The sequence below is a fragment of the Oncorhynchus tshawytscha genome, linkage group LG06 (assembly GCF_018296145.1).
Source record: "Oncorhynchus tshawytscha isolate Ot180627B linkage group LG06, Otsh_v2.0, whole genome shotgun sequence".
NCBI classification, from domain to species: Eukaryota; Metazoa; Chordata; class Actinopteri; order Salmoniformes; family Salmonidae; genus Oncorhynchus; species Oncorhynchus tshawytscha.
The window spans coordinates 65,826,329-65,852,718 of record NC_056434.1 but is presented as its reverse complement, the minus strand read 5'-3'; the positions used below and the strand labels follow the sequence as shown (position 1 = coordinate 65,852,718).

The window sequence follows — 26,390 nt, the reverse complement described above, 5'->3', positions numbered from 1 at the left end:
CTCCACCAACCTTCCGAACTCAAGTTACACATGATTGTAAAACACGCAGAGAGTCCCAGAAAGACACTGACCTGCGCAGCCTGTGGAAAGATATTCTATCATGCCTTTGGCCTCAAGCGACACATGTTTACTCACACAGGGGAAAAGCCACACCCTTGGGATGTTTGTGGTAAGCAATTCAGTCTCTGTTGGAATCTCAAGGAGCACCATAATGTCCACCCAGCTGAGAACCCATACAAATTTGCCACCTGTGGGAAGGATTTCGGTTCACGGGTGTCAATCTCCAGTCACAGCAGTATTCACACAGGTGAATTTCCCTTGTGGAAATAGATTACGTCTCTGCCAGTTATGAAGACTCATCATGAGACACACAAAACAGAAGATGAGGACTGCTCACACTGATGAAGAAGCTTGAAGAAAACCCACAGGCAGGTCCACAGTTTGAGTAGAATTGTTTTAGCTTTTCAGGTGAAGGTATGTACAGTATGCCTACTATGGTTATTGAATGTTAAATTAGTAAATACTTTACATTACTAAAACATTACTACTACATTAGTAAAATTAAAATAAAGTTGTTTATTAAATTCTACCTATGAATATTTTCTAGGGCATAAGTGCATGTCAATAAACATTTTAATGAATTATTAATACTGTCACGACTTCCGCCGAAGTCGGCTCCTCTCCTTGTTCGCACGACGTACGGCGGTCGACGTCACCGGTTTTCTAGCCATCGCGGCTCCATTTTTCATTGATCCATTTGTTTTTGTCTTGTTTTGCACACTTGGTTTGCATTTCCCAATCACACTGCATGTATTTATTCCTCTGTTCCTCCTCGTGTCTTTGTGTGATATTGTTTGTGTTACGTGTCATTTTTTGACGCACCAGACAGGTGTTTGTAGATTCCGGATCTTGTCACGAGGTAGCTTTATTTGTTTGAACATAATTATTGTGACTGTTTGCGCGTTTTGCACTTTTGCCAATCGGCTGGAGGTTTTGACACTGGCGTCCGTCTGTTGGTTTCTCCTGTCTCAATAAAGTGTGCGCCTGTTCACAACTCTCTGCTCTCCTGCACCTGACTCCGCTACCAGTACGCACATCATTGGCAATTACACATATTTAAATACAGTTTGTATTTTCAAACAGTCTTTTTATTTCAATATCCTACTATTAGATACCTTTTTCTGTGAGAAAACAGCAATACAATTAGTCAAACAGGTATCTTGTTGACATTGCTTTGCTTAGCCTATATGCATCATCGTGATGGTTTGAGTGGGTATTGGAAATGCAAAACACCATCACAGTTGCCATATTTGGTTAATGGTTCTTAAGATTCATATTAATATCTAGTTGTGTATTTCATGTCTAGTTTAAGCCTTAAAACCCTGCTTAATCACATATAATTCCCACTTAATGGTTCACAAACCATATAATTGCTCTACTGCCTTATCCTTCTTTTCCACATTATAGTCTAATGGCCCACTGCCTTTAATCTGATATTGTTTTGAGATTACAATGTTTTTGAATAGCAAATAGGGTAGTAGATTTCCAAATGAAATTGTATTTTGGTTTGGGCTCAATAATGGTTTATTTATCCTGTAATATTAATCCCATGATTAACAATATCAACAACAATAGCTTTAATATGATAAATAACACACATTTCCAAACAATAGTTATAAACAAATACTACTCAGATTGATTATAACATGATAAGGTGGGTGTCAAAAAATCCTGCATGTGAGTAATGGAGAGAGTTCATCAAACAATGCTGTTGTTCTGTTTCTGTCTGCAATCCAACAAGCAGAATACTTACGTTTACATGTTAGTTATTTAGCAGACACTCTTATCCAGAGCAATTTACAGTTAGTGCATTCACCTTAAGATAGCCAGGTGAGATAGCCACATATCTCAGTCATAGTAAGTACATTTTTCAATATCAATAAAGTAGCTATCAGCAAAGTCACTAAAGTCAAGTCGGAAAAGGTCAAGTGTGAGTTCATGAAAGGCAAGGGTGTTAGTATATATCTTTTTTAAAATGTCATTATGTTATGTTTATCTCCACAGCCTCATCAATATAGAATACCTCTGAATTTTAGCAAACGTACAAAAACAATACAGCTAGGCTGCACAGGCTGAGTAACTCAGAATAATATTATTCAGTACAATTACAACCATTGTATTAGTATTAGACCATTGATCATGTTCAGTGAACCAATCAGTGGTCACATTATGTGAGTGATTGCTTTCCCCATGGATTGAACAAACAGATTAGCAGTAGGGAGAAAAACAAAGCACAAAGAGATTAGAGACACCTCATTGTTAAGAATGAGGGGTATTAAATCTATTAAAATGTCATCAATCAGAATTTATCCCACAAGTCACGTTCATACCTTTACATCCCCTCGCCCAAACTAAACTACAATTATATGATGGTACTATGTTAGATCATTATAGAAAACAGGGCAAATAATCTGGCCTTTTGTTGGAATTGTCTGCTAATGGAAAACAGTGTTCGTTTATAGAACAGAATTTAATAATAATATCTGTTGTTTTGTCAAGCAGAACCGCCTGTCAAATGTTTGTTTTACTCTGTTCACAAGCATTCATCTTTTATGGTGTGTTTTTATATCACATACATCATTTATAAAGAGATCATGGGCCTAAAGCGTATTTAGTAGATAGGCCTATGCAGTGTGTTGATGAAAAGTTTGTTTCTGTCTAAATTGGAAAGTTTTTTTTTTAAACAAATGAACTATTCACTTTGGTTTAATTAGAATTCATACTATTAATGCAAGATCTGGAAATGATTGTCCATAGCATAATATATTAGTGTATTTTAGACAATATGACTATTGCCAAACCCAATACAGTTTCATATTTCAACTGGGGATTTGAGTAAACAATCTAATATTATCACACACTGAAGAGAGAAGTGTTGTTGAACAATGTGTTGGAGTTTGTTTGCAGGTTACATTGAAACTATTGCATTTGTTTTCCCCTAATCCAGATGATGGGATTGAGATTTCATTCAGGATTAAATAAAAATATAATTTCACCCTTCTGGATGGTCCTCTAGGAGGCAGCATCATTCTTGAATTTGAGAATACATGTAATAACAGAGTAGCGGCCAATATGAAAATGTTTTAAGAGTTTAAATTGAAAAGTTGTTATTTTTTAATTATAGAGGACTACAAGAGATGGTGATGAAAAATTCAAAGGAAAATGTACTATCACACATATGCAGAAATTCAATAGGCTAATCATGATTTGTTTCACACATATTGTTTTTAATATGATGAGTTTTGAGTCTTGTACCACAATCTACTAGGACATATCAATACATGAAATAGAAACATTTAAAAACATACACAGACCAAATAATAAGTCAAACCTGTCTTGGCAGCAGAGAGAATGTTTAGCAGTTTTAAAGCACATTTCCTGCAATTCTATTAGGTCCCTTATCATTTCTATATACTTTCTATTTGGTTTTAGTGGTTTAAGTTTACACACTGAAAGCGTTTTTACATCCCAATTTTAACTATTATTATTTATTTATTTTACTTTTTGGGGTTGCAATGCACAAAAAATGTCCCGACTCCCGACCCACAGTTTGGAAAACAGTGGGCTAGGCTACACTTTAGTGATAGCGAGTGCTGAAACTAACTGTCCTCTGTCATGAACACTGACCTTTACATAATACATTTTCATGAACGACTTGTTCCCACCCTTTCTGTACCACTCAAGGAAGCTTGAAAGAAAAGGATCCTGCTCTGGTCAAGTTCTGCGTGCAGCAGGGGAGCAGAAAATGGCTGCACATAAAAACGGGAGTTTGATACATATAATAAATAGAGCCAGTGTATTCTTCAAAAACGGCAGCTACCGAAAGAGAATTTTATTGACCTCTCTGAAACCTGTTCAGTGTCAGAGGCGAGCAGTCTCCAGTATCGGCGATAGGAACACGAACTTGACACCGCACTTGAGCTCAAATCTCGCTGGATGGTCATACAACGAGTTATACGAATTGTCTGTGAAAGATCCGGAAACCTTTTGGGGATCAATTGCTAAAGAGAGGCTTACATGGAATAAACCATTCGATCAAGTGAGGGACTGCGAAATTACTAGTGGGAAAATCAATTGGTTTCTTGGGGGACAGTTGAACGTTTCTGGTAAGAATTACCATCCCCTTTTATTATTATTATTGGCAACACTACATATTTACTACCCCATTGCATTACAGCCTTTCTACATAGACTGGAAGTGCGTGCTCAAGCCTTATTTTCTTCGAGGATTAAGTTATTGTATTGTTTTTGTTTGTGTGGATCTTAAGGTTTTCTAACTATGTTTAATGTACATTATGCTTACTGGACAGCCCCCCAAATACTGGACAGTAAGTTACATTAGTTCATCTATTTAATTGGCAGTGAATTGTTTGGATGTGCATGTTGCCAAGCATCCTGACAGAGTCGCCCTGGTCTGGGAGAGGGATGAACCTGGGACGGAGGTAAAGGTCACCTATAGGTAAGTTCATGCCTATGCAAGGACCTTCGGCAGGGTGGGGGACTATTATAAAGTAATGCTTATCTTGGAAAGCTTGAGATATGATATAGATTAGAGTCATCTGAATGAATTCATCCACATCATTCAGCAGAGGAGCTGGAATCTATACTGATCTGTGCAACAGAGTAGGAGGTATCAAACCAAAATACTTCACATTCCACACTGATTTAACCAAAGATGATTGCCTCCAGATGTAGGATCTTCATTTCAGCCAGTTTGCTACAGCATGAAAATAATCCTGCGGCAACAGGAATTGTGAATTATTAACCTCAAATACACTACAAGTTTAAAATGTCCTGGGTAATCAAATTAAGATCCTACATCTGTATCCTGTAAAAAGATCATCTTGTCCTCTGTCAAGTATCCATGTTAGGTTCTGTTTTTTTTAAGTTTATGCTATACTGTAAAGGGTAGGAGGAAACATGGCAGAGATTCAGCAGTAATATCTAAATATTTACAATATTCCAAATAGTTATCTAGATATGCACAGTGAGATGTTCAGCTGTGCCAAAGAAGAACTGGATAAGAACCTTGTTCTGGATCTGCATGGATATATTGTTAACTTTAATATTGTATAGTACATAAATAGCATGACATTAAACCTTTATTGATACAGGGAATACCAATTGATACCAGGGTCTCTTTTTCAATGATGTCCTGTGTTACAACAATCAGCAAATCATGAAGGCTTCAATACTCCCATTACAATTTGCATTATGAATGAGACACCATATGTACTTTATTGTTGATGAAATTAAATTATAAGGAAGTGCTGTTGAAATTGCAAAATTCTTTTTGGCTGGGTGTCACAGTTATTGTGTAAGGTGGTAGTGTGAGATTTCAAAATGAGGCCGTTCTGCAATAACGACTAAAGCTGCTTCCTGGATCAGAATGTAAACAGGAAGCTGTGGGGTTGTCCAACTGAACGTTCACTAGACATGGAACTGAAAGTGTACTGGAAGGTAATTTCAGTGCTCCCAAAAAATTATTAATCAGAGTTATCCATTGTTCAGTGCCTCAAAGAAGCCTCAAAGTCACTAATATACATCTTCCTATATGGCTTGCAAGGAGTAGGGATTTAAAGTAGTTCTCAAAGACTCTCATTTTACAACAAAATACTTATTCGGTTGTCACCATAGGAGAACCCTTTTAAGTTCCACGTAGAACCCCTTTGGGCCCTAGGTAGAACCCTTTTGGCTTCCATGTAGAACCCTCTGTGGAAAGGCTTCTAAATAGAACCCCAAAAAGTTCTACCTGGAACCAAATAAGTTCTACCTGGAACCAAAAATGGTTCTTCCAATGCTTCTCCTATGGAGACAGCCGAAGAACCCTTTTAGGTTCTAGATAGCACCTTTTTTTCCTAAGAGTGTACACTTCAGATAGTGTTTGATGGAATCAATACAGAATACATAACTTACATATGCAACAATAGTTGAGGTGACTATTGCTCCAAGTAATAACTTCTGTCTGAACTTTATACAACTTTTCTACAGGGAGCTACTTGAGACTACCTGCCGCCTAGCCAACACGCTGAAGAGGCATGGGGTCAACAAAGGTGACCGGGTGGCCATTTATATGCCAGTGTCGCCCATCGGTGTGGCTGCCATGCTTGCGTGTGCTCGTATCGGTGCTGTGCACACGGTGGTGTTTGCTGGGTTCAGCTCAGAGGCCCTGGCTGGGAGGATTCAGGATGGTGAGTGATACTAGGCCTGGACTCATGTTTGACTGAAATGAACTCTTTAGAAATGTTAGTTGCTGCAGGGGGTGCTGAGATGTTGGCCAGGGTAGGGCTAGCCAGGTGGAAAGCATGGCTAGCCGTGGAAAAATGCTTATTGAAATGATCGATTATCGTAGATTTATCGGTGGTGACAGTGTTTCCTATCCTCAGTGCAGTGGGCAGCTGGGAGGAGGTGCTCTTATTCTCCATGGACTTAACATTGTCCCAAAACTTTTGGAAATTAGTGCTACAGGAAGAAAATGTCTGCTTGAAAAAGCTAGCCTTAGCTTTCCTAATCTCATGGTCCAGTTGGTAACCCAAGAATGTATTTCAAGGACGTTTGTGTTTTGTATACAGATGCTCCCTTTAAAGCCCAAACATGACATTTGAATGGTTGACTGAACACAAGGGAAGGGCACAAGGGCATTTCAACTGTGCATGCATGTAGCTATTCAAGTTAAAATAAAAAATGAGAGATTTTCGAGGTGGTTATCTGTAATCATACAAAGCTGACATAATACTTAAGCTTTGCGCCTTTAAATAAAGCGTAATCATAGAGTTTACAGGAATTTCAGCTTTTCTATTCAAAGGCACAGGATAAATGTCTGATAGTTAAACAGGATATAGCTCCAATGGCCATGACCCCTAAAATGGCTCGACTGAATGGCTGCCAAGATCTCAGCACTCCCAAGTGAGTCATTATGCATAGAGCAATGTCAGATTTTTTAAAATTGAACATGCTCTTGGCCATTGTGTCTGGGATACACCAGTCATCAAGTTTCCTCCCCTTTTTCCCAACTCAACTCCAGTGAGAAACTAACCTGTTTTACTCAAATGCTACTAACATCATGAGACTAGGCAAGGGCTGTTTAATTTCAAGCTGCATTTTGTGGTCAGACAGAAACCAGGCCAATTTTAGAAAGATCAAACACAAGGCCAGCAGTTTAGGACACAAACTGAAGGATGTGACAGAAAGCTAGGAGCAACATGTCATCTCAAACCTTTATAACATGTGCAGTACAGTACTGAGTGTACAAAACATTAGGAACACCTGCTCTTTCCATGACATAAACTATTCAGGTGAAAGCTATGATCCATTATAGATGTCACATGTTAAATCCACTTCTTGAAGGGGAGGAGGCATGTTAAATAAGGACTTTTAAGCCTTGAGACATGGATCATGTATGTGTGCCATTCAGAGGGTGAATGGGCAAGGCAAAATATTTAAGTGCCTTTGAATGGGGTATGGTGGTAGGTGCCAGACGCACCGGTTTGAGTGTGTCAAGAACTGCAGCTCTGCTGTGTTTTTACCCTCAACAGTTTCCTGTCTATATCAAGAATGGTCCACCACCCAAAGGACATCCAGCCAACTTGACACAGCTGTGGGAAGCATTGGAGTCAACGTGGGCCAGCATCCCTGTAGAACGCTTGTAGAGTCCATGTCCTGACGAATTGAGGCTGTTCTGAGGGAAAAACGGGGTGGAACTCAATATTTGGAAGGTGTTCCGAATGTCTTGTACACTCAGTGTATACCTCAAAGAGAACCAACAGATAGCAATTAGGCCTATTGACATCTTGCAATTGTTAGAAGCTGCTTTCATTTTCTCAAAGTACTTCATATTCTCAATTAGACTGTGTAGTGATGTGTCCGCATGATCGCAGATCTCTCAGACTGTGTTCCCCATCTCCCTGCAGCCCAGTGTAAAGCTGTGATCACGTGTAACCAAGGTGTGAGGGGAGGCCGGTTCATAGACCTGAAACCTACAGTAGATGCTGCAGTGAAGAACTGCCCCACTGTCCAGCATGTGTTTGTGGCCCAAAGGACCACTAACCCAACTCCCATGGGCAAACTAGACATCCCATTGGAGGAGGTAATACTTGTTCTTCATACTTCTTATTGTGCCATGGAGGAGGTAATACTGAGTCTGAGTAGCGGGACAAGCCAGTGGCAGTCCTGTAACGGGATCAGATTACATTGCAGCCAAGCTCTGCTCACAGATGGAAGTGGTGAACTGAAAGAACCGTTTTGCGATGTTATCTGTCATGTTAATATCTGTTATGAAAGATCTCTTTATTTGTCTGTCATTTCATCTGCCATTGTCACTGACAAGATGAAACACCTTGATGTGTTTTGTCTTTAAGAACAACCTGTGTACAGTACCGTTGAACAAAGCACATAGACAGACCTACTATGAGAGTAGCATGATGACATAACACACATTTAACTTGAAGCAAATCAAGTGTAATCCCACTGCATTTAGTAATTCCACTGCCAGAAACATTCATATCACCAAAACATACCTCCAGTCTCCCACTCTTTTCCTCTCTGTCTCAGGCGATGGCCAGTGAGTCGGCACAGTGTGCTCCAGAGCCTATGGGCAGCGAGGAGATGCTTTTTATGCTCCACACGTCAGGCAGTACAGGCAAGCCCAAGGGCATTGTCCACACACAGGCTGGCTATCTGCTCTATGCTGCACTGACTCACCAGGTATGTCTTCAGTTAACCCCTCTACGGAATACTTCTTACTTTAGAGAAGCAAATGCAGGTATGGTGCCTTCCTTAAAATGGTGATGTGGCAGAAAATATGCATTTGTTTAGCTGATAAATAGAACCAACTATAAAAGGAGGAGGAAGGCCCAATTACTGTGTTGTCTGAGAATGTTTTGATGAGGGCAACAGAAAGGGGGCTACAGACAGGGCAGTTTGAACAATATAAATATTCTGCCACATGGTTTGGCATAGCTTAGATCAGAACAATGAATTCAGTGTTCCCCTTTCGTGAGAGAAGCCCCATTCCATATTCTGGGTCAAAATTAGCCCCCTTTGACTGACAAATAAAAACATCTGTTTTCTCCCTGCTTTTCGATGCTGGTGAGCATGTTGTGCTTGGTGGGACACAAAGCTTACATGCTGTTAGTGATAATAATAGAATGAAAACACAGCTATGAATCTGCATGAGATGTGCTGCTAATTTCTAAGTAGCTTACCAGCTCAGACCCGAACAGACGTTTGGCAATTGCTCGCACTGTCTCTTTTTGGCATGTTGGCTGTTTAGATTCAAATAACAGACAAAGCTGCTTTATATCTGTATTCCCCTGAAACAGACTGGGCCTCTTGGGACCATGCCAAAGAGAGACCTGTTGCTGTTGCCAGGCTGTTAAGCAGTTCTGCTCAGAGAACTATCAATGTGGCAGCCATGTTGTGTGGGAAAGCCTGTATACGTTAGCCAGAATTAGTCAGAATTTCGCAATCTTGTAATTTTGATGATTTCATTGTCTGGAAAAGTACAGCATTGCTCAATGGACCTTGTCTCTAACCTTACGTGTTCTTGTTCTTGCAGTATGTCTTCGACTACCATCCGGGCGATGTGTTTGGCTGTGTGGCAGACATTGGCTGGGTGACTGGTCATAGCTATGTGGTGTATGGTCCTCTGTGTAATGGTGCCACCACGGTCCTCTTTGAGAGCACTCCTGTGTACCCAGACCCCGGTGAGCTATAACAGTACAAGTACAAGGGCTGCACCCTGACAATATCTGATTGACATAATCGTCCACTATTAATCATTAAGATGTGTCTACAACTGTTACATTGAGACAGATGATACTTTGGCAGGAGACTTTGACATACAGCATCAACGTTTGTCCTTTCTTTTCTGGTGCTTTTTACTCACTTGTCCTCTTTACCAGAGGTCATAGAGTTTTACAGGTCGTATCCACAGAGAGATAGCCAGGTGACTTGTTACCAGCTGGGTGGGTGTCACAGCTTTTGGCAGTATTGGAATACTTATTCACTGGGCTAGGGGCAATAAGGGACAAAAATCATTATTGTTTTTGATTCTATTTTTATAGACAAGTTAGAAGTTCTATATTATTTATGCATTTATGCATTATTTATGCATGTGTTAAGATGTTCTGTTGCTATGTGTGCTAGAACTAATGTATAACTATTACCGCAATACGCAATATTTTTCTTTCTATAACCCGCGGATAACTTGTATATGTAGTGTTTGGGACAACAAGAAAACCTTAGAAATTTGAATAAAGTGGATCACTGTAGTTGTAACTGGCTTCGCTGGCATTTCTCCAGTGTTGCGTGACTCATTAACTGTCTTGATGACAATTTTGTTCTTTGTTTATTACCAAGGCTTGTCGACTGAAGGAGTGCTTCAAAGTGTTATAAGTTAATTGTTAAGGGTTGCTGTCAACTTTGTAGTGATATGACATTGGCCAATGCCCTCAATAGCCTTGGCAAAATAGGACATTTCCTGTTCTTGTTTCCGTGTCACTATTTAGTGGATTATGGAAACAGGAAGGATATATTTTGCTGATATTTGCGTGCGTGTGTATTCCTTTACCATAATGACCATGTGCCTTTGTCCCCTCAGGGCGATACTGGGAAACAGTGCAGCGTCTGGGCATTAACCAGTTCTACGGTGCTCCCACTGCCATCAGGCTGCTGCTGAAATATGAGGAGAGCTGGGTCAAAAAGTACGACAGGTCCTCCCTCAAGACCCTCGGCTCTGGTGAGACACTAGATCAGTGCCCCCTGCATAATAATTTGCCAACGAGCACACAGTTGAATCTACTAGATGAATGAAATAACTGATCAACTGCTCTGTATGCAATTGAGTTGCATTGTTGCAGTCAGTGGCTTTGCGCATTATGGAAACTTGACTTGGTTCCAGTGATTCCTGTCAGTGTTACAATGACCTTAATAAGCAATTCATCTCAGAGTTCTTGGCTATAGCTATCATCACATTCATAGGCCAACATGATCATAAGTCATATCAGTTCAAAGCATTTCATATCTTTATTATTATTGTCTTATTACTGAAATACTCTACCAGTAAAAAGGTAGCCCATTATCTAAATAATACAGAATGTTTATGCCTAGAGTACATTTCACAATATCTTAAACTAGCTCTGAGTGTGCCCAGAGCTGGGTGTACTGTATTGAATGTACCTGTCTTCTTGCAGTGGGGGAGCCTATCAATCACGAGGCATGGGAGTGGTTCTACAACGTGGTGGGAGATGGAAGATGCCCCCTAGTGGATACATGGTGGCAGACAGGTAACATCAGGGCGGCTGAACGTCTTGTCCAAGGTTGTCTGATGTGGTAAATGCTTCAACTTTAATTGCCTTAGAGATTTTATAATGCACAATTAAGCTAACATTTTTTTATTGCACTACCATGTAGGACATCATAATACGCTACATTACATGACATGGAACAAAGGGTTTAAGGGCGTAAGAAGGAGACAATCATGACTTGAAAAGCAAGCTTATTTTGGGCATCAAATGAATGCCAACGCCTGTGCTCTGATGTTGCATGCTGGTGGAGGAGAAAGCTCTGCCTCTAAGGTGCATCTTGATTTGTTATGGTGGTTTCTGTGCTGATCTAGACAATAAGTCTGTCTGATACTCTGTTTACTGGTGGCTTAACCCTAATTTGCGATTAGCACAAGGTACATCTGCACTGAAAATGAATTAAAATAATCCCCCGCTCACCCCCAACACACTTACCCCCTTCTCCCCGACTCTCCCAACCGCCAGCGGGTGGAGGCTCTCCAGTGAGGACTGGCAGGAGTGAAGTGGGGAGGGTCATGACCTAATTCCTCAAAAATCACTTTCTGGGGTTTTCTCCATGGGCGTATGTGCTAAGTCTTTTAAGGGGGGCTGGAGAGTGGGGTTCTTCCAAAGGCTTAATATCAAAATGAAGTGTAATTTTCTTGTACAGTACTGCAATTCCTTTTTTATTAAGGTGATGATCACTTATTACTAATTTGCCATAGCCACAGGGGTTCAACCCTCACCCTCTTCCCCATCAGCAAAACATAGACAATCTGTAGCGCAGCCAGACTTAGGTCAAATGCAGTACATATCAACTACTCTCCAATATGTCAGCTGCACATCCCTTTAACCCTCCTTATTGCACTTCTCCATGCATCTCCTCTCTCTCTCTCTGTCTCTCTCTGTCTCTCTCTGTCTCTCTCTCTCTCTCTGTCTCTCTCTCTCTCTGTCTCTCTCTCTCTGTCTCTCTCTCTCTGTCTCTCTCTCTCTCTCTCTGTCTCTCTCTCTCTCTCTCTCTCTCTCTCTCTCTCTCTGTCCCTAGAGACGGGAGGTGTGTGTATTGCTCCAAGGCCAGCTGAAAAGGGTGCTGAAATTGTTCCGGCCATGGCCATGAGGCCCTTCTTTGGCATTCAGCCTGTTCTCATGGAGGAGAAGGTGACCTGTCTGTGCTGAATTCAAATCAATTCAACTGTCTTGCTTTTTCTGAATGAAATGGTGAATTTGTATTATTTTTTTAACAGATTTTACTTAAGAGAAAACTTAAGAGAAAAATATCAAAATGTATTTGTTCTATGTTCATCATTAAGACACAACCTTAAATGTTTTACCTTCCATTTTTGTGAATCAAGTCCTTGTGAAATGTAGTCAGTGGTATTACCGCATTCTCCTCTGACGGCATTCTGGGACTTTGGACTCTCGTTCTTCAGAAGCCATAAAAAGTATAACAATTCAAGCTGGACCATGTCCAACTGCTCCAAGGAAATTCCACTCTTCCCCTCCTCAACTGTGTGACCTCGTACGTCGTTCAAAAGTTGAAAACAGGTTAACAATCACAAGGCCACCAGGCGGAATACCAGGGTACATTCTCAAAGCATGCACAGACCAGCTGGCTAGTGTCTTCACAGACATTTCCAATCGCTCCTTGTCCCAGTCTGTAATCCCAACATGTTTCAAGCTGACCACCCTCGTCCCGGTTCCCAAGAGCTCCAAGGTAACCTGCCTAAATGACTACCACCCTGTAGCACTCAGATCTGTAATTATGAAGTGCTTTGAAGGCTGGTCATGACACACATCAACACCATCATCCCAGACACCCTAGACCCACTCCAATTTGCATACTGCCCCAACAGATCCATAGATGACACAATCTCAATTGCACTTCAACACTGCCCTCTCCCACCTGGACAAGAGGGGAAATAACAATGGGAGAATGCTGTTCATAGACTACAGCTCAGAGTTCAATACCATAGTTCCATCCAAGCTCATCACCAAGCTAGGGACCCTGGGACTGAACCCCTCCCTCTGCTACTGGATCCTATACTTCCTGGCGGCTCGGCCCCAGGTGATGAAGGTAGGCATCAACACCATCGCCACGCTGACCGTAAAGACGGGGGCCCCTCAGGGGTGTGTGCTTAGTTCCATCTTGTACTCCCTGTTCACCCATGACTGCGTGGCCACGCATGACTCCAACACCATTATCAAGTTTGCTGATGACATGACGGTGGAGGCCTGATCACCAAAGGCGATGAGTCAGCCTACAGGGAGGAGGTCAGAGACTTAGCAGTGTGGTGCGAGGATGACAACCTCTCCCTCAATGTCAGTAAGACCAAGGAGCTGACCGTGGACTATAGTGCAAAGAGGGGAGAGCACGCCCCCATCCATATTGACGGAACTGTTGTGGAGCAGGTCGAGAGCTTCAAGTTCATTGGCGTACACATCACTAAGGACTTCACATGGTCCACACACACACACACACACACACACAGTTGTGAAAAGGGCATGGCAAAGCCTCTTCCCTCTCAAGAGGCTGATCATATTTGGCATGGGTCCTCGAATCCTCCAAAAGTTCTACAGCTGCACCATCGAGAGCATTGTGACTGTCTGCATCACTGCTTGGTATGGCAAATGCACCGCCCTTGATCGCAAAGTGCCACAGAGGGTGGTAGGGACATACCAGTACATCACCGGGGCCAAGCTCCACGACATCGAGGACCCCTATAACAGGTGGTGTCAGAGGAAACCCTGAAAAATTGCCAAAGACTCCAGCCACCCAAGTCATAGACTATTCATTCTGCTACCGCTTCTACCCCCAAGCCATAAGATTGCTATAGCCAGACTTCTAAATAGTAAATTAAATGGTACCAGAACTATCTGCACTGACTCTACGCACACCCACTAGATTCCAAGAACACAGGATGAGATGTTACTATCCTTTGTGCAAGCACTTCCAAGAGTTAATGAACAGTGAGCGTGGTGAAATTTGGGGAGCGCATCGTCAGTAGTGTACCTTTGGTTCCTAGGGTGTTTTGGCCTTTCACACTATACACCCTCCCCAAAGGCGGCCAGCGACAGGGTGATCAATCCTACGCTTGCGTCCCATTCCCAATTAGTCATAGGAGTTGCCTTGTTGTTGATAGCCAACATCCCATGGGACTATGCATGGCAGGGGCGTCCTCCTCCCTGAGTCAAGCATTGTTGACCGCATACGCATACGCACACCCACTAGACTATATATACACACCATATATACACTCACTCACACACACTACCTTGACACTCCCACACATTCACATACACTACATACGCGCACACACACACAACACTAACACACGTACACATTACACACACACGCACACTCACACACTTTTACACTCATAATTTCCTGCTGCTGCTCTGTTATGTATTTTACTCTCATTATTATTATCTATTGTGATGCCTAGTCACTTTACCCTGCCTTCATGTACATATTTACCTCATACCTCTTCACATTGATCTGGTATTGGTACTCCCTGTATATAGCTCCACATTGATCTGGTACTGGTACTCCCTGTATATAGCTCCACATTGACCTGGTATTGGTACTCCCTGTATATAGCTCCACATTGATCTGGTACTGGTACTCCCTGTATATAGCTCCAGATTGACCTGGTATTGGTACTCCCTGTATATAGCTCCACATTGATCTGGTATTGGTACTCCCTGTATATAGCTCTACATTGACCTGGTATTGGTACTCCCTGTATATAGCTCTACATTGACCTGGTATTGGTACTGTATATAGCTCCATTCTAGTGCATTTTATTACTATTTAATTTGTATCATTATTTTTAAACTCTGCCTCGTTGGGAAAGGCTCGTAAGCTAGCATTTCACGGTAAACACCAGTTGTGTTCGGCACATGTGACAAATAAAATTAGATTTTGATTTGAACTGGTCTTTTAAAGCACTAAGTACTGTACGTTAGATGCTAATTGTGGGACAGTGGTAGTTTGGTCACACACGCCTTACCACCTTTCACATTGCAATTAAAACTAGCCAGCATATGCTTCCCTTTCCTTGATTAACATATTTATTAGGGCTTTGTTGGAGTGGTAACGTGACCTCGAAACTTAATTTCCCCTCTCCGTGTCTTTTACTAGTAATTTCAGTAAACAGTAAAACTACACGCAGTACTGTATAACCTGCATGCACTGCATTTCTATCTATTGTTGTTAGCTATGTGTTTTTTGAGGTTGATCTTTATGAACAGACACATTCTTATTGTTATTATTGTTGTTGTGACATGCTTGCTGCATGATTTTTTTTAATGCACTTGTAATGTTTGTGTTTACATTCTATACTGATTTGTTTTATTAATTCAAATGTTTTATTGTGTGAGAACCTAATAAGTTATTAAAATGTTTGATTCATTTTCCTTTTATCACCAACAGGGTAAGCCTATATCAGGAAATGATGTCAGTGGGGCCCTTTGTATTGGCCAACCATGGCCTGGAATGGCCCGGACCATCTTTGGGGACCACAAGAGATTTGTGGATGCATACTTCAAACCATATCCTGGTGAGTTGGCCTAATTCCATTTCCCTGTGGGCTCCTCTCTTTTTTAAAATTTATTTTATATCACCTTTATTTAGCCAGGTAGGCCAGTTGAGAACAAGTTCTCATTTACAACTGCAACCTGGCCAAGATAAAGCAAAGCAGAAATGTAGAAGAGTAGGGATGTAGGCAATAAATTGGCCCTATAGAAGAAAATAATTACAATTTAGCATTAATACTGGAGTGATAGATGTGCAGATGATGATGTGCAAGTAGAGATACTGGGGTGCAAAAGAGCAAGAGTGTAAGTAATAATATGGGGATGAGGTAGTCGGGTGTGCTATTTACAGATTGGCTGTGTACAGGTACAGTGATCAGTAAGCTACTCAGACAGCTGATGCTTAAAGTTAGAGAGGGAGATATAAGACGCCAGCTTCAGAGATGTTTGCCATTCGTTCCAGTCATTGGCAGCAGAGAACTGGAAGGAAAGACGGCCAAAGTAAGTGTTGGCTTTGGGGATGACCAGCGCAATATACCTGCTGGAGCGGGTGCTATGGGTGGGTGTTGCTATGGTGACCAGTGAGCTGAGATAAGGCGGGGATTTACCTAGCAAAGACTTATAGATGACCTGGAGCCAGTGGGTTTGGCGACGGATATGTAGTGAGGGCCAGCCAACGAGAGCATACAGGTTGCAGTGGTGGGTAATATATGGGGCTTTGGTGATAAAACGGATGGCACTGTGATAGACTACATCCAGTTTGCTGAGTAGAGTGTTGGGGGCTATTTTGTAAATGACATCACCGCAGTCAAGGATTGGTAGGATAGTCAGTTTTACGAGGGTATGTTGGCGGCATGAGTGAAGGAGGCTTTGTTCAGAAATAGGAAGCCAATTCTAGATTTAATTTGGGATTGGGGATGCTTAATGTGAGTCTGGAAGGAGAGTTTACAGTCTAACCAGACACCTAGGTATTTGTAGTTGTCCACATGTTCTAGGTCAGAACCGTCCAGAGTAGTGATGCTAATCGGGCGGGAGGGTGCAGGCAGCAATCAGTTGAAGAGTGTGCACTTAGTTTTACGAGCATTTAAAAGCAGTTGCCAGTAGCCAGGTGGAAAGCATGGCCAGCCATGGAAAAATGCTTATTGAAATTATTGATTATCGAAGATTTATCGGTTGTGACAGTGTTTCCTATCCTCAGTTCAGTGGACAGCTGGGAGGAGATGCTCTTATTCTCCATGGACTTTAGTGTCCTAATACTTTGGGGAATTAGTGCTACAGGAATCAAATTTCTGCTTGAAAAAGCTAGCCTTAGCTTTCCTAACTGACTGAGTATTGGTTCATGACTTCCCTGGAAAGTTGCATATCGCGGAGGCTACTCGATGCTAATGAGGAACGCCACAGGATGTTTTTGTGCTGGTCAAGGGCAGGCAAGTCTTGGATGAATCAAGGGCTATATCTGTTCTTAGTTCTACATTTTTTGAATGGGGCATGCTTATTTAAGATGGAGAGGAAAGCACTTTTGAAGAGCAACCAGGCATCCTCTACTGACGGGATGAGGTCAATATCCTTCCAGGATACCCGGGCCAGGTCAATTAGAAAGGCCTGCTCGCTGAAGTATTTTTTAGGGAGCGTTTGACAGTGATGAGGGGTGGTCGTTTGACCGCGGACCCAGTACACACACAGGCAATGAGGCAGTGATCACTGAGATCCTGGTTGAAGACAGCAGAGGTGTATTTAGAGGGCAGGTTGGTCAGGATGATATCTAAGAGGGTGCCCATGGTTACTGATTTAGGGTTGTACCTGGTAGGTTCCTTGATGATTTGTGTGAGGTTGAGGGCATCTAGCTTAGATTATAGGACGGCCAGGGTGTTAATAAGCATGTCCCAGTTTAGGTCACCGAACAGTTCGAACTCTGAAGATAGATGGAGGGCGATCAATTCACATATGGTGTCCAGGGCACAACTGGGGACCGAGGGGGGGTCTATAACAAGCGGCAACGGTGAGAGACTTGTTTCTGTAAAGGTGGATTTTTAAAAGTAGAAGCTCGAATCGTTTGGGCACAGACCTGGATAGTATGACAGAACTCTGGATGCTATCTCTACAGTAGATTGCAACTCCGACCCCTTGGCAGTTCTATCTTCTCAGAAAAAGTTATAGTTAGGGATGGAAATTTCAGGATTTTTGGTGACCTTCCTAAGCCAGGATTCAGACACGGCTAGGACATCCGGGTTTGCGGATTGTGCTAAAGCAGTGAATAAAACAAACTTAGGGAGTGTCACTGTTTATTACCCAAGTGTGAGCTTTGGAGTTGATTCTATTCCAGGTCATTACTTCACTGGGGATGGAGCATATCGGTCGAAAGAAGGCTACTATCAGATAACTGGGCGTATGGATGACGTAATCAACATTAGTGGCCACCGATTGGGTACTGCTGAAATTGAGGATGCCCTGGTAAGAACTAACACACCTAGACTATTTGTTACATGAATGGCAGCTGTAAATTCAGTTGACTCACTAATAAAATCAATATCATGATAATGTGAAAGAGTCACTGTACTGTTGTTGTCAATGGGGATTTCTTATACATTTCTTGAATGGTTGTCTTCTGTCTTTTAGGATGAACACCCAGCAGTTCCTGAGACTGCGGTGATTGGTATTTCCCATGATATCAAAGGAGAGGGTAAGAATAAAAATATAGACATACAGTGCAAAACCTCTATCATCCCACATTAGCATGCACAATACACATTTGTTACAGTATGTATGTGAATTGGATATTTCTGGAGCTTTGAAATGGCTTCTAACCCGTTGAATAACAGTACACCAGGAAATGGAAAGCTTCTTAGCTTTGAGTCAAATCTCACCTTGAATCTAGCCACTGTTCCCCTTTAGTGGAATAGGCACTAGCCTTCAGGTGTGTCAATACTAGTGTAATATACCCAAAACTAAACGAACAGCCTCTTAGTACGATTTGTTACTGAGGTCAATGATATACCCTGAGAAAGTCCTTAGAAGTTTGTTCTTGGTAAACTCTTGACACTCTGCACCACCTTGTAAAGGGAATATGTGGTGCTCTTCATGAGATTAAACCAACCCACATACTTACCAAAAGAAGATCAAGATTGCTAAAATTACATACAGTATGTATATATCTATGTACACTGAAATTACATATGTGTACATCTATATGACGATCAAGTGCAGTGAAGCTTACTTACAACTTGCAATTCATAGTTATTGGCACATTCTATCAACGCTTTGTTGCATGTTTTCCTTCCCTTGTACAACAGTTCCCTTTGCCTTTGTGGTTTTGAAAGAAGACCCTTCCCTGAACCACACAGCAGTCGTTAAAGAGCTGAGAGGCCTGGTGGCCACTAAGATAGCAAAGTATGCTGTCCCTGACCACTTTCTGGTGAGGATATTCATGCTGCTTGTGGTTACTAAACTGTGCATTTATGATAGTATGTAAAACTGCTGTTGTTGAAGATCCTAGTATATGCCCTGAACCAGACAGCAGTCGTTAAAGATCTGAGAGGCCTGGGGCCACTAAGATAACAAAAAAAGTATGCTGTCCCTGACCACTTTCTGGTGAGGACATTCACGCTGTTTGTGGTTACTAAACTGTGGATTCCTGTTATTCAAGGCAGTATGTCAAATTGCTGTTGTTGAAGATCCTATTATATGGAAATGGCATTTGTTTTAAACTAATAATAGATGGTTTCTTTCATCTATCTGTTGTTTAACCTCTTTCAGGTAGTGAAGAGACTTCCCAAGACACGCTCTGGGAAGATCATGAGGAGAATCCTGCGGAAGGTGGCTATGGAGCAGACAGGAGACCTGGGCGATGTGTCCACTCTGGATGACCCATCTGTTGTCGCAGAGATCATCAAGGCCCATGCCCAGTACAAGAGCCTGAGATCTCAGAATACATAATGAAATAGGCTTTATCACTTTATCACTGCTAAGATGTTGTGCTGGCAACTTGGCACTGGTCACTTGAGTAACAGCTCACTTCACTCACTCCATTCTGAATTTTATACTGTGCTGAAGCTGAGTTAGTTTTATGACCACAGTCCTTCAGTTGTTCACTATGTATGGCTCATTTATATAAGACACAAGACACTCAAGATACACAGTACACCCCTTTCTTTCCCTTTAAGAATCATTATCATAAAGCTAATCTCTCATGAGAGATTAAGATTATCAAATGCACAGTATTTTTTAAACTTTGTTTTTTAAAGAGCCACGCCGATTGGCACGGGTGTTTTTCTGTTGCTCATGAGAAAAACAAGATTTCAGTCTGGGATGTATGTTTCCTGACCGTTGTTCAACCCATGTTAGTAGGCCAATGGACATTTTAAAATCAAAACACAACCTTCATTTATTTACATGTTGTGATGCACCGATGTTCCAAACTATGTTTTAGAAGAGACTGACTTTATGAACAAAATTATCAGATTTACACTTTGTAGTCAATTTTGACACTAGAATAACTGTTTCTTACTCATATAGATGTCACATATGCAGTTTTCAAATGGATTCTTGCTTTTTAAAGGCAGTTCTCTTTAAAGTTGCAATATGTAAGTCTAAGAAGTGGTATTTTTCCTTTGTGCGCTATTTCTATGCTTCCCCTTCTTAAGTTTCGTTTTTGGGTCTTTTAACTTTCAGTTTTGTTCACCAGCTTCAAACAGCTGAAAATACAATATATTTGTATGAAAAATATATTTCACAGGGGTTTAGATGGTAAAATTACTTTACCTGCTAGTTTTGTCACATCAACTGAAATTAGGCGAACAATTAGACTTTTAGCAACCAGGAAATGGCGATTTCTGCATCGTACATATTTTAAGTAAGAAAAGGCGCTGTAATAAATTATGAATAATTCATCCAGAATAATGGTATTTTATATATGTTATCTTTATAAAGGTCCTATTTTAACAAATGTTATGAAATAAAAATAAATTGCTCAAGGACGTGTTCACTTGATTGAAACACTTACTTAAGAATGAACTTTTTTCCCCCAGATTCATTCTTCATAATATCAATGCCATATTTAAATTCTAACAGAATGAATTGACTTTACGTTGTAAATTCTTACAAAAAATAAAGCAAGTAACAAACATGAGCACTATTTTTTTTGCCTTGTCAATTGCTGTTGCACATGTATTGCATATATACGGAATAACATATCGAATAACTATTTTGCCGTCCTTATTAGTGATTATATTAATTGACATAAACGATCATTTTTGTTCAGCAATTCCATGACATTAAATGTTTTACAGTTACACATATGCAGGGGAGGAAACGACTTCTCCGCAACAACAACAAACAACTCCAGTCCTTGCTGGTATAAAATAAATATCTGCAATCTGCATGCCAACCATTTGATCTCAATCAGTTTCATGAAAATATACATTTAGATCTTCTTAATGAGTTATATACAGTGTTACGCGAATTTTTGAGCAGATAATGTAAACAAACTCTAGCATACTGGTGCTTTGTTTCAATCAATGCACACATTTTGCCGAGTGGTGCGCGCTGTTGAGTTGTGGCCCCAGAGAAAATGTGACCATTTGCACAATCATCATAAAACAGGCTTTCTTAAAGTAAAGTATGGGTCGCGACGTGTCAGTGCGCTTTCTGCTTAAGCAGCGGTCTCTGCTCAGTTTGGCAGCTGCGCGAGAGTGAGAGGGAGGTGACGGTGTGCTTCGCGGTTTACCGGATCTTTTTCTCTGCAGTTTTCTTGAAGATTGCTCCGCGACACACACGATGCAGCGCTGTCGTTCAGGCGGCAGATTATGCCGCTGTCAGTCACTGATTTATCATTCCCACACCGCTGTCATCAAATGGACTATGATGTCAAATGGACATCAAATGGATAATAAAAAGGATTTAGAATAAATGAATTAAATTTAAATTAAATTTTAAAAAATGGACTCAAATGGATGGTAGCCACAAGTTCTGACTGAGCTCAATTGTCATGAAACGCGTACACAGCTACGAGTTTCTCTCTCTTTCATACACACTTATAACGAGGAGCGTCCACAATGTGTTTTGTGTGTGGAAGTGCTTAGTAATGAGTCTCGTATTACGAACAAATTAATAAAACGACACGTCCTGACCAAACATCCACAGCATGATGGTAAACCCAGGGAGTTCTTTCAGAACAGTGAAGAATGCTTCAGGAAACAGTGCCTCGACAGTGGAAAAGTATGTCCGCTAGCAAGGCATTGTTATTTTATAGCAGGTGATTATAAGCATAACTAAGGGAGTACTAACTCTCATAGTAGTAGATGTGAGTTTCTCTTTCAAACAATCTGGCCTTGTACACAGCTAACAGCTAACATTCGCCAAAGCAAGCTAGCTACTAATAGTGCAACCGTAAGTAACAGTACAGATGAAGATGAAAAATGATCAGGCCTACTGTACATCTTATTGTAGAAATTATTGTTGAAAACTAGTCTAGGTTGGAACTGTTGCTGTTAAAATACAATAATAATAACTGGAATAAACTGTGGCAAACACACTCACACAGTTCTGGGTTGCTCATCTACAACAGGAAGCGGTCTCCTGCCTGACTGAGAAAGCAGTAGATGTTCTGGTCCAGTTTGGCACCACATACCTATGTGAGTCAGGGTTCTGAACTCTGACATACTTAAAAAAACAAGTACATAAATAGTTTTAAGGCTGAGCATGACGTCTGTGTTGCACTGTCAAAAACAGAGCCCAGAATAGGCATGTTGCTGTTAAAATACAATATATATTTTTTAATTCTGAACTGGAATAAACTGATTCATCACATCACACAGATATAGACCAGAAAAGGACTGTGTGTGTGATGTGGTCAATCAGTTTATTCCAGTTCAGAATAAAAAAGATGTATTGTATTTTAACAGCAACACTTCCAAACTAGACTTTCTTTCAACAATAATTTCTACAGTAGGCCTAATCACTTTTCATCTATACTGTTACTTAGGGTTGCTCTATCAAAGAGCCTATGTGTGTGTTCTGTTACTCATCTGTGTGATGTGATAAATCTGTTTATTCCAGTTCAGAATTAAAATTATTTGTATTTAAACAGCAACAGTTCCAACCGAGACAGATATGTGAGTGTTTTAATTGGGGAAAATAAACATTAATATGGATGGATATTTATATGGATATTTAATGTCATTGTTATTTGTTTTTGTTTACAGTCGTGGCCAAAAGTTTTGAGAATGACACAAATATTAATTTCCACAATGTTTGCTACTTCAGTGTCTTTAGATATTTTTGTCAGATGTTACTATGGAATACTGAAGTATAATTACAAGGTTTTATTGACAATTACATGAAGTTGATGCAAAGAGTCAATATTTGCAGTGTTGACCCTTCTTTTTCAAGACCTCTGCAATCTGCCCTGGCATGCTGTCAATTAACTTCTGGGCCACATCCTGACTGATGGCAGCCCATTCTTGCATAATCAATGCTTGGAGTTTGTCGGAATTTCTTGAGGATTGACCATAAATTCTCAATTGGATTAAGGCTGGTGAGTTTCCTGGCCATGGACACAAAATATCGATGTTTTGTTCCCCGAACCACTTAGTGAACACTTTTGCCTAATGACAAGGTGCTCCATTATGCTGGAAAAGGCATTGTTCATCACCAAACTGTTCCTGGATGGTTGGGAGAAGTTGCTCTTGGAGGATGTGTTGGTACCATTCTTTATTCATGGCTGTATTCTTAGGCAAAATTGTGAGTGAGCCCACTCCCTTGGCTGAGAAGCAACCCCACACATGAATGGTCTCAGGATGCTTTACTGTTTGCATGACACAGGACTGATGGTAGCGCTCACCTTGTCTTCTCCGGACAAGCTTTTTTCCGGATGCTACAAACAATCAGAAAGGGGATTCATCAGAGAAAATTACTTTACCCCAGTCCTCAGCAGTCCAATCCCTGTACCTTTTGCAGAATACCAGTCTGTCCCTGATGTTTTTCCTGGAGAGAAGTGGCTTCCTTGCTGCCATTCTTGACACCAGGCCATCCTCCAAGTCTTCGCCTCACTGTGCGTGCAGATACACTCACACCTGCCTGCTGCCATTCCCGAGCAAGCTCTGTACTGGTGGTGCCCCGATCCCGCAGCTGAATCAACTTTAGGAGACGGTCCTGGCGCTTGCTGGACTTTCTTGGGCAACAATTGAACCGCTCTCCTTGAAGTTCTTGATGATCCGATAAATGGTTGATTTAGGTGCAATCTTACTGGCAGCAATATCCTTGCCTGTGAAGCCCTTTTGTGCAAAGCAATGATGACGACACGTGTTCCTTGCAGGTAACCATGGTTGACAGAGGAAGAACAATGATTCCAAGCATCACCCTCCTTTTGAAGCTTCCAGTCTGTTATTCGAACTCAATCAGCATGACAGAGTGATCTCCAGCCTTGTCCTCGTCAACACTCACACCTGTGTTAATGAGAGAATCACTGACATGATGTCAGCTGGTCCAGTTGTGGCAGGGCTAAAATGCAGTGGAATTTTTTGGGGGGGATTCAGTTCATTTGCATGGCAAAGAGGGACTGTAATTAATTGCAATTCATCTAATCACTCTTCATAACATTCTGTCAAAATTAATATTTGTGTCATTCTGAAAACTTTTGGTCATAACTGTATATTGCATTTGTTTTAGGCATATGGGCAATGAAATGAACAAATATTTATGAATAGTTGCATATTTTCCTAAGCTTGGGCCCCAGGAAAAACACAGAATTTCTCATTTGGGTCCAGGCTGAAAAAGTTTAAGAACCCCTGTCATAAAATATAAGTTGCTTTTTTTTTCTCTTACAGTAATGTTATACTATGCAATTATGTACGGTTGGTTATATGTACAATACTATCATAATGTGATCTTGCAGACATTGATTCAGCTTTGATCTAACTTTATTTAACAACCATCATTCGCCAGAGTAGCCTGTTCTTTAAATCTTCTACATCTGCATTTCTTGCTGTTTTAGGCTGGGTTTCTGTTTAGGCACTTTGTGACATCTGCTGATGTAAAAAGTGCTTTATGAATACATTTGATTGATTGACGCTCTATGAGTAGAGTAGACTGCGTAAGTAGAGAATTCCTAAGTAGAGAATTTAGCAAATGCGCATAAGCAGAGAGGAAAGGCGCAGCGAGAGGAATAACTGGCAGAGATACTTTTGAGGAGATGGGACACTATTTGAATGGTACTGAAGCCATTGTGTGCGTTGCCAATGCCTCGTCAATGGATCGCGCGGTTCATTCTGGGCTATTCTTGCACAAGGAGAGCTCTCTCTCTCCTTCGTGGAGTAAATGGGAGTCAATTGGGAGCTAGCTCAAAAACGCAACATTAGCATGTCTTTTGTCAACAAGAACTGCAACATTACAAATCATTTCCTAGATATAAAACAATTAACTGGTTCTCTGTAATAAGTTATAGCTTTTGAATCGTGACATTGCGTACTTTCGATGAAAATAGGCAGGTTTCTCAACTCATTCACTGACTTTGTGGGGATTGCGTGACGATTGTTTTAGCAACCGTGTGACGCAGCATGATAACGTGATTGGTCGATAGAGTGCTGGATGAGGCGTTATACGTTCCTCAATTCCTTACCCAATGGGATTCCTATCTTCTCCTTTCTCTAATATCTCTGATTTGAGTACCTGGCACCAAAATCTTCTTCTCCAGCAGGTGGCGTTGCTTGCGCTCATCAAGCGATTGGTTTATGTATGGAGGTCAATGAGTGTCGAATTTGGTTTACAAAAAAATGTAATGGCTTATTTTCTAAGTGTGGCTTATTTGATCGAATATAAGATTCGTAATGCTTAGGTTGTTGTGAGAGTACCGATATAAGTACGACACGTGACATCACGGTAAACTTTGTGAAAAAACACTTTATGAAGAGTTGTGCCTGTTGTTCCACACCCTCTCATTGGCTAGAATGGTCCCACCTGATATTACCTCTGCCCGACCGCCTTCCATTTTTTAAGACATTTATTTTCATTGTTAGAGCGGCAACTAAATATCTAGTCAATATAATTAAATAATCTGTGGCAGAAGCTTCGGGAGGAAAGGTCCAGTAAATCAGTGGAACTCAGCTTTAAACTTACTCTTGATTTGTAATAGTTGTAATAGTAGAATGCACAAGGTGCAATTTCGAAATGTGGAAGTGCATAATCAGTTCCTCTTGTCATGTTAGTCGTTGCATACCTTAGAGAGCTATTTATAACAGAAATGTCAGAAATGTCAGAAATGTCCAGATCAACTAGCCAGATTAGCGTTTATCGTCGAAGGAATGAGCGTTACCCTGAGGCCTGTACTCTGGAGCGGGATTGATTTGGAGGTGGAGGGTCCATCATGGTCTGGGGCGGTGTGTCACAGCATCATCGGACTGAGCTTGTTGTCATTGCAGGCAATCTCAACACAATGCGTTACAGGGAAGACATCCTCCTCCCTCATGTGGTACCCTTCCTGCAGGCACATCCTGACATGACCCTCCAGCATGACAATGCCACC

At 41.1% G+C, this 26,390-nt stretch overlaps 1 protein-coding gene across 1 annotated transcript; it reads left to right on the top strand.

The window, feature by feature from the left end:
• Nucleotides 1-3,674: 3,674 nt before the first annotated feature.
• Nucleotides 3,675-20,999, top strand: acss1 (acyl-CoA synthetase short chain family member 1). The gene is made up of 14 exons (XM_024424600.2): nt 3,675-4,166; nt 4,422-4,518; nt 6,051-6,250; nt 7,970-8,145; nt 8,610-8,762; nt 9,616-9,763; nt 10,660-10,797; nt 11,252-11,344; nt 12,387-12,499; nt 15,774-15,900; nt 18,198-18,325; nt 18,491-18,554; nt 19,165-19,286; nt 19,628-20,999. Exons 1-14 carry the CDS (start codon nt 3,707-3,709, stop codon nt 19,805-19,807), a joined length of 2,199 nt encoding a protein of 732 aa, XP_024280368.1. The 5' UTR covers nt 3,675-3,706; the 3' UTR covers nt 19,808-20,999.
• Nucleotides 21,000-26,390: the final 5,391 nt, after the last annotated feature.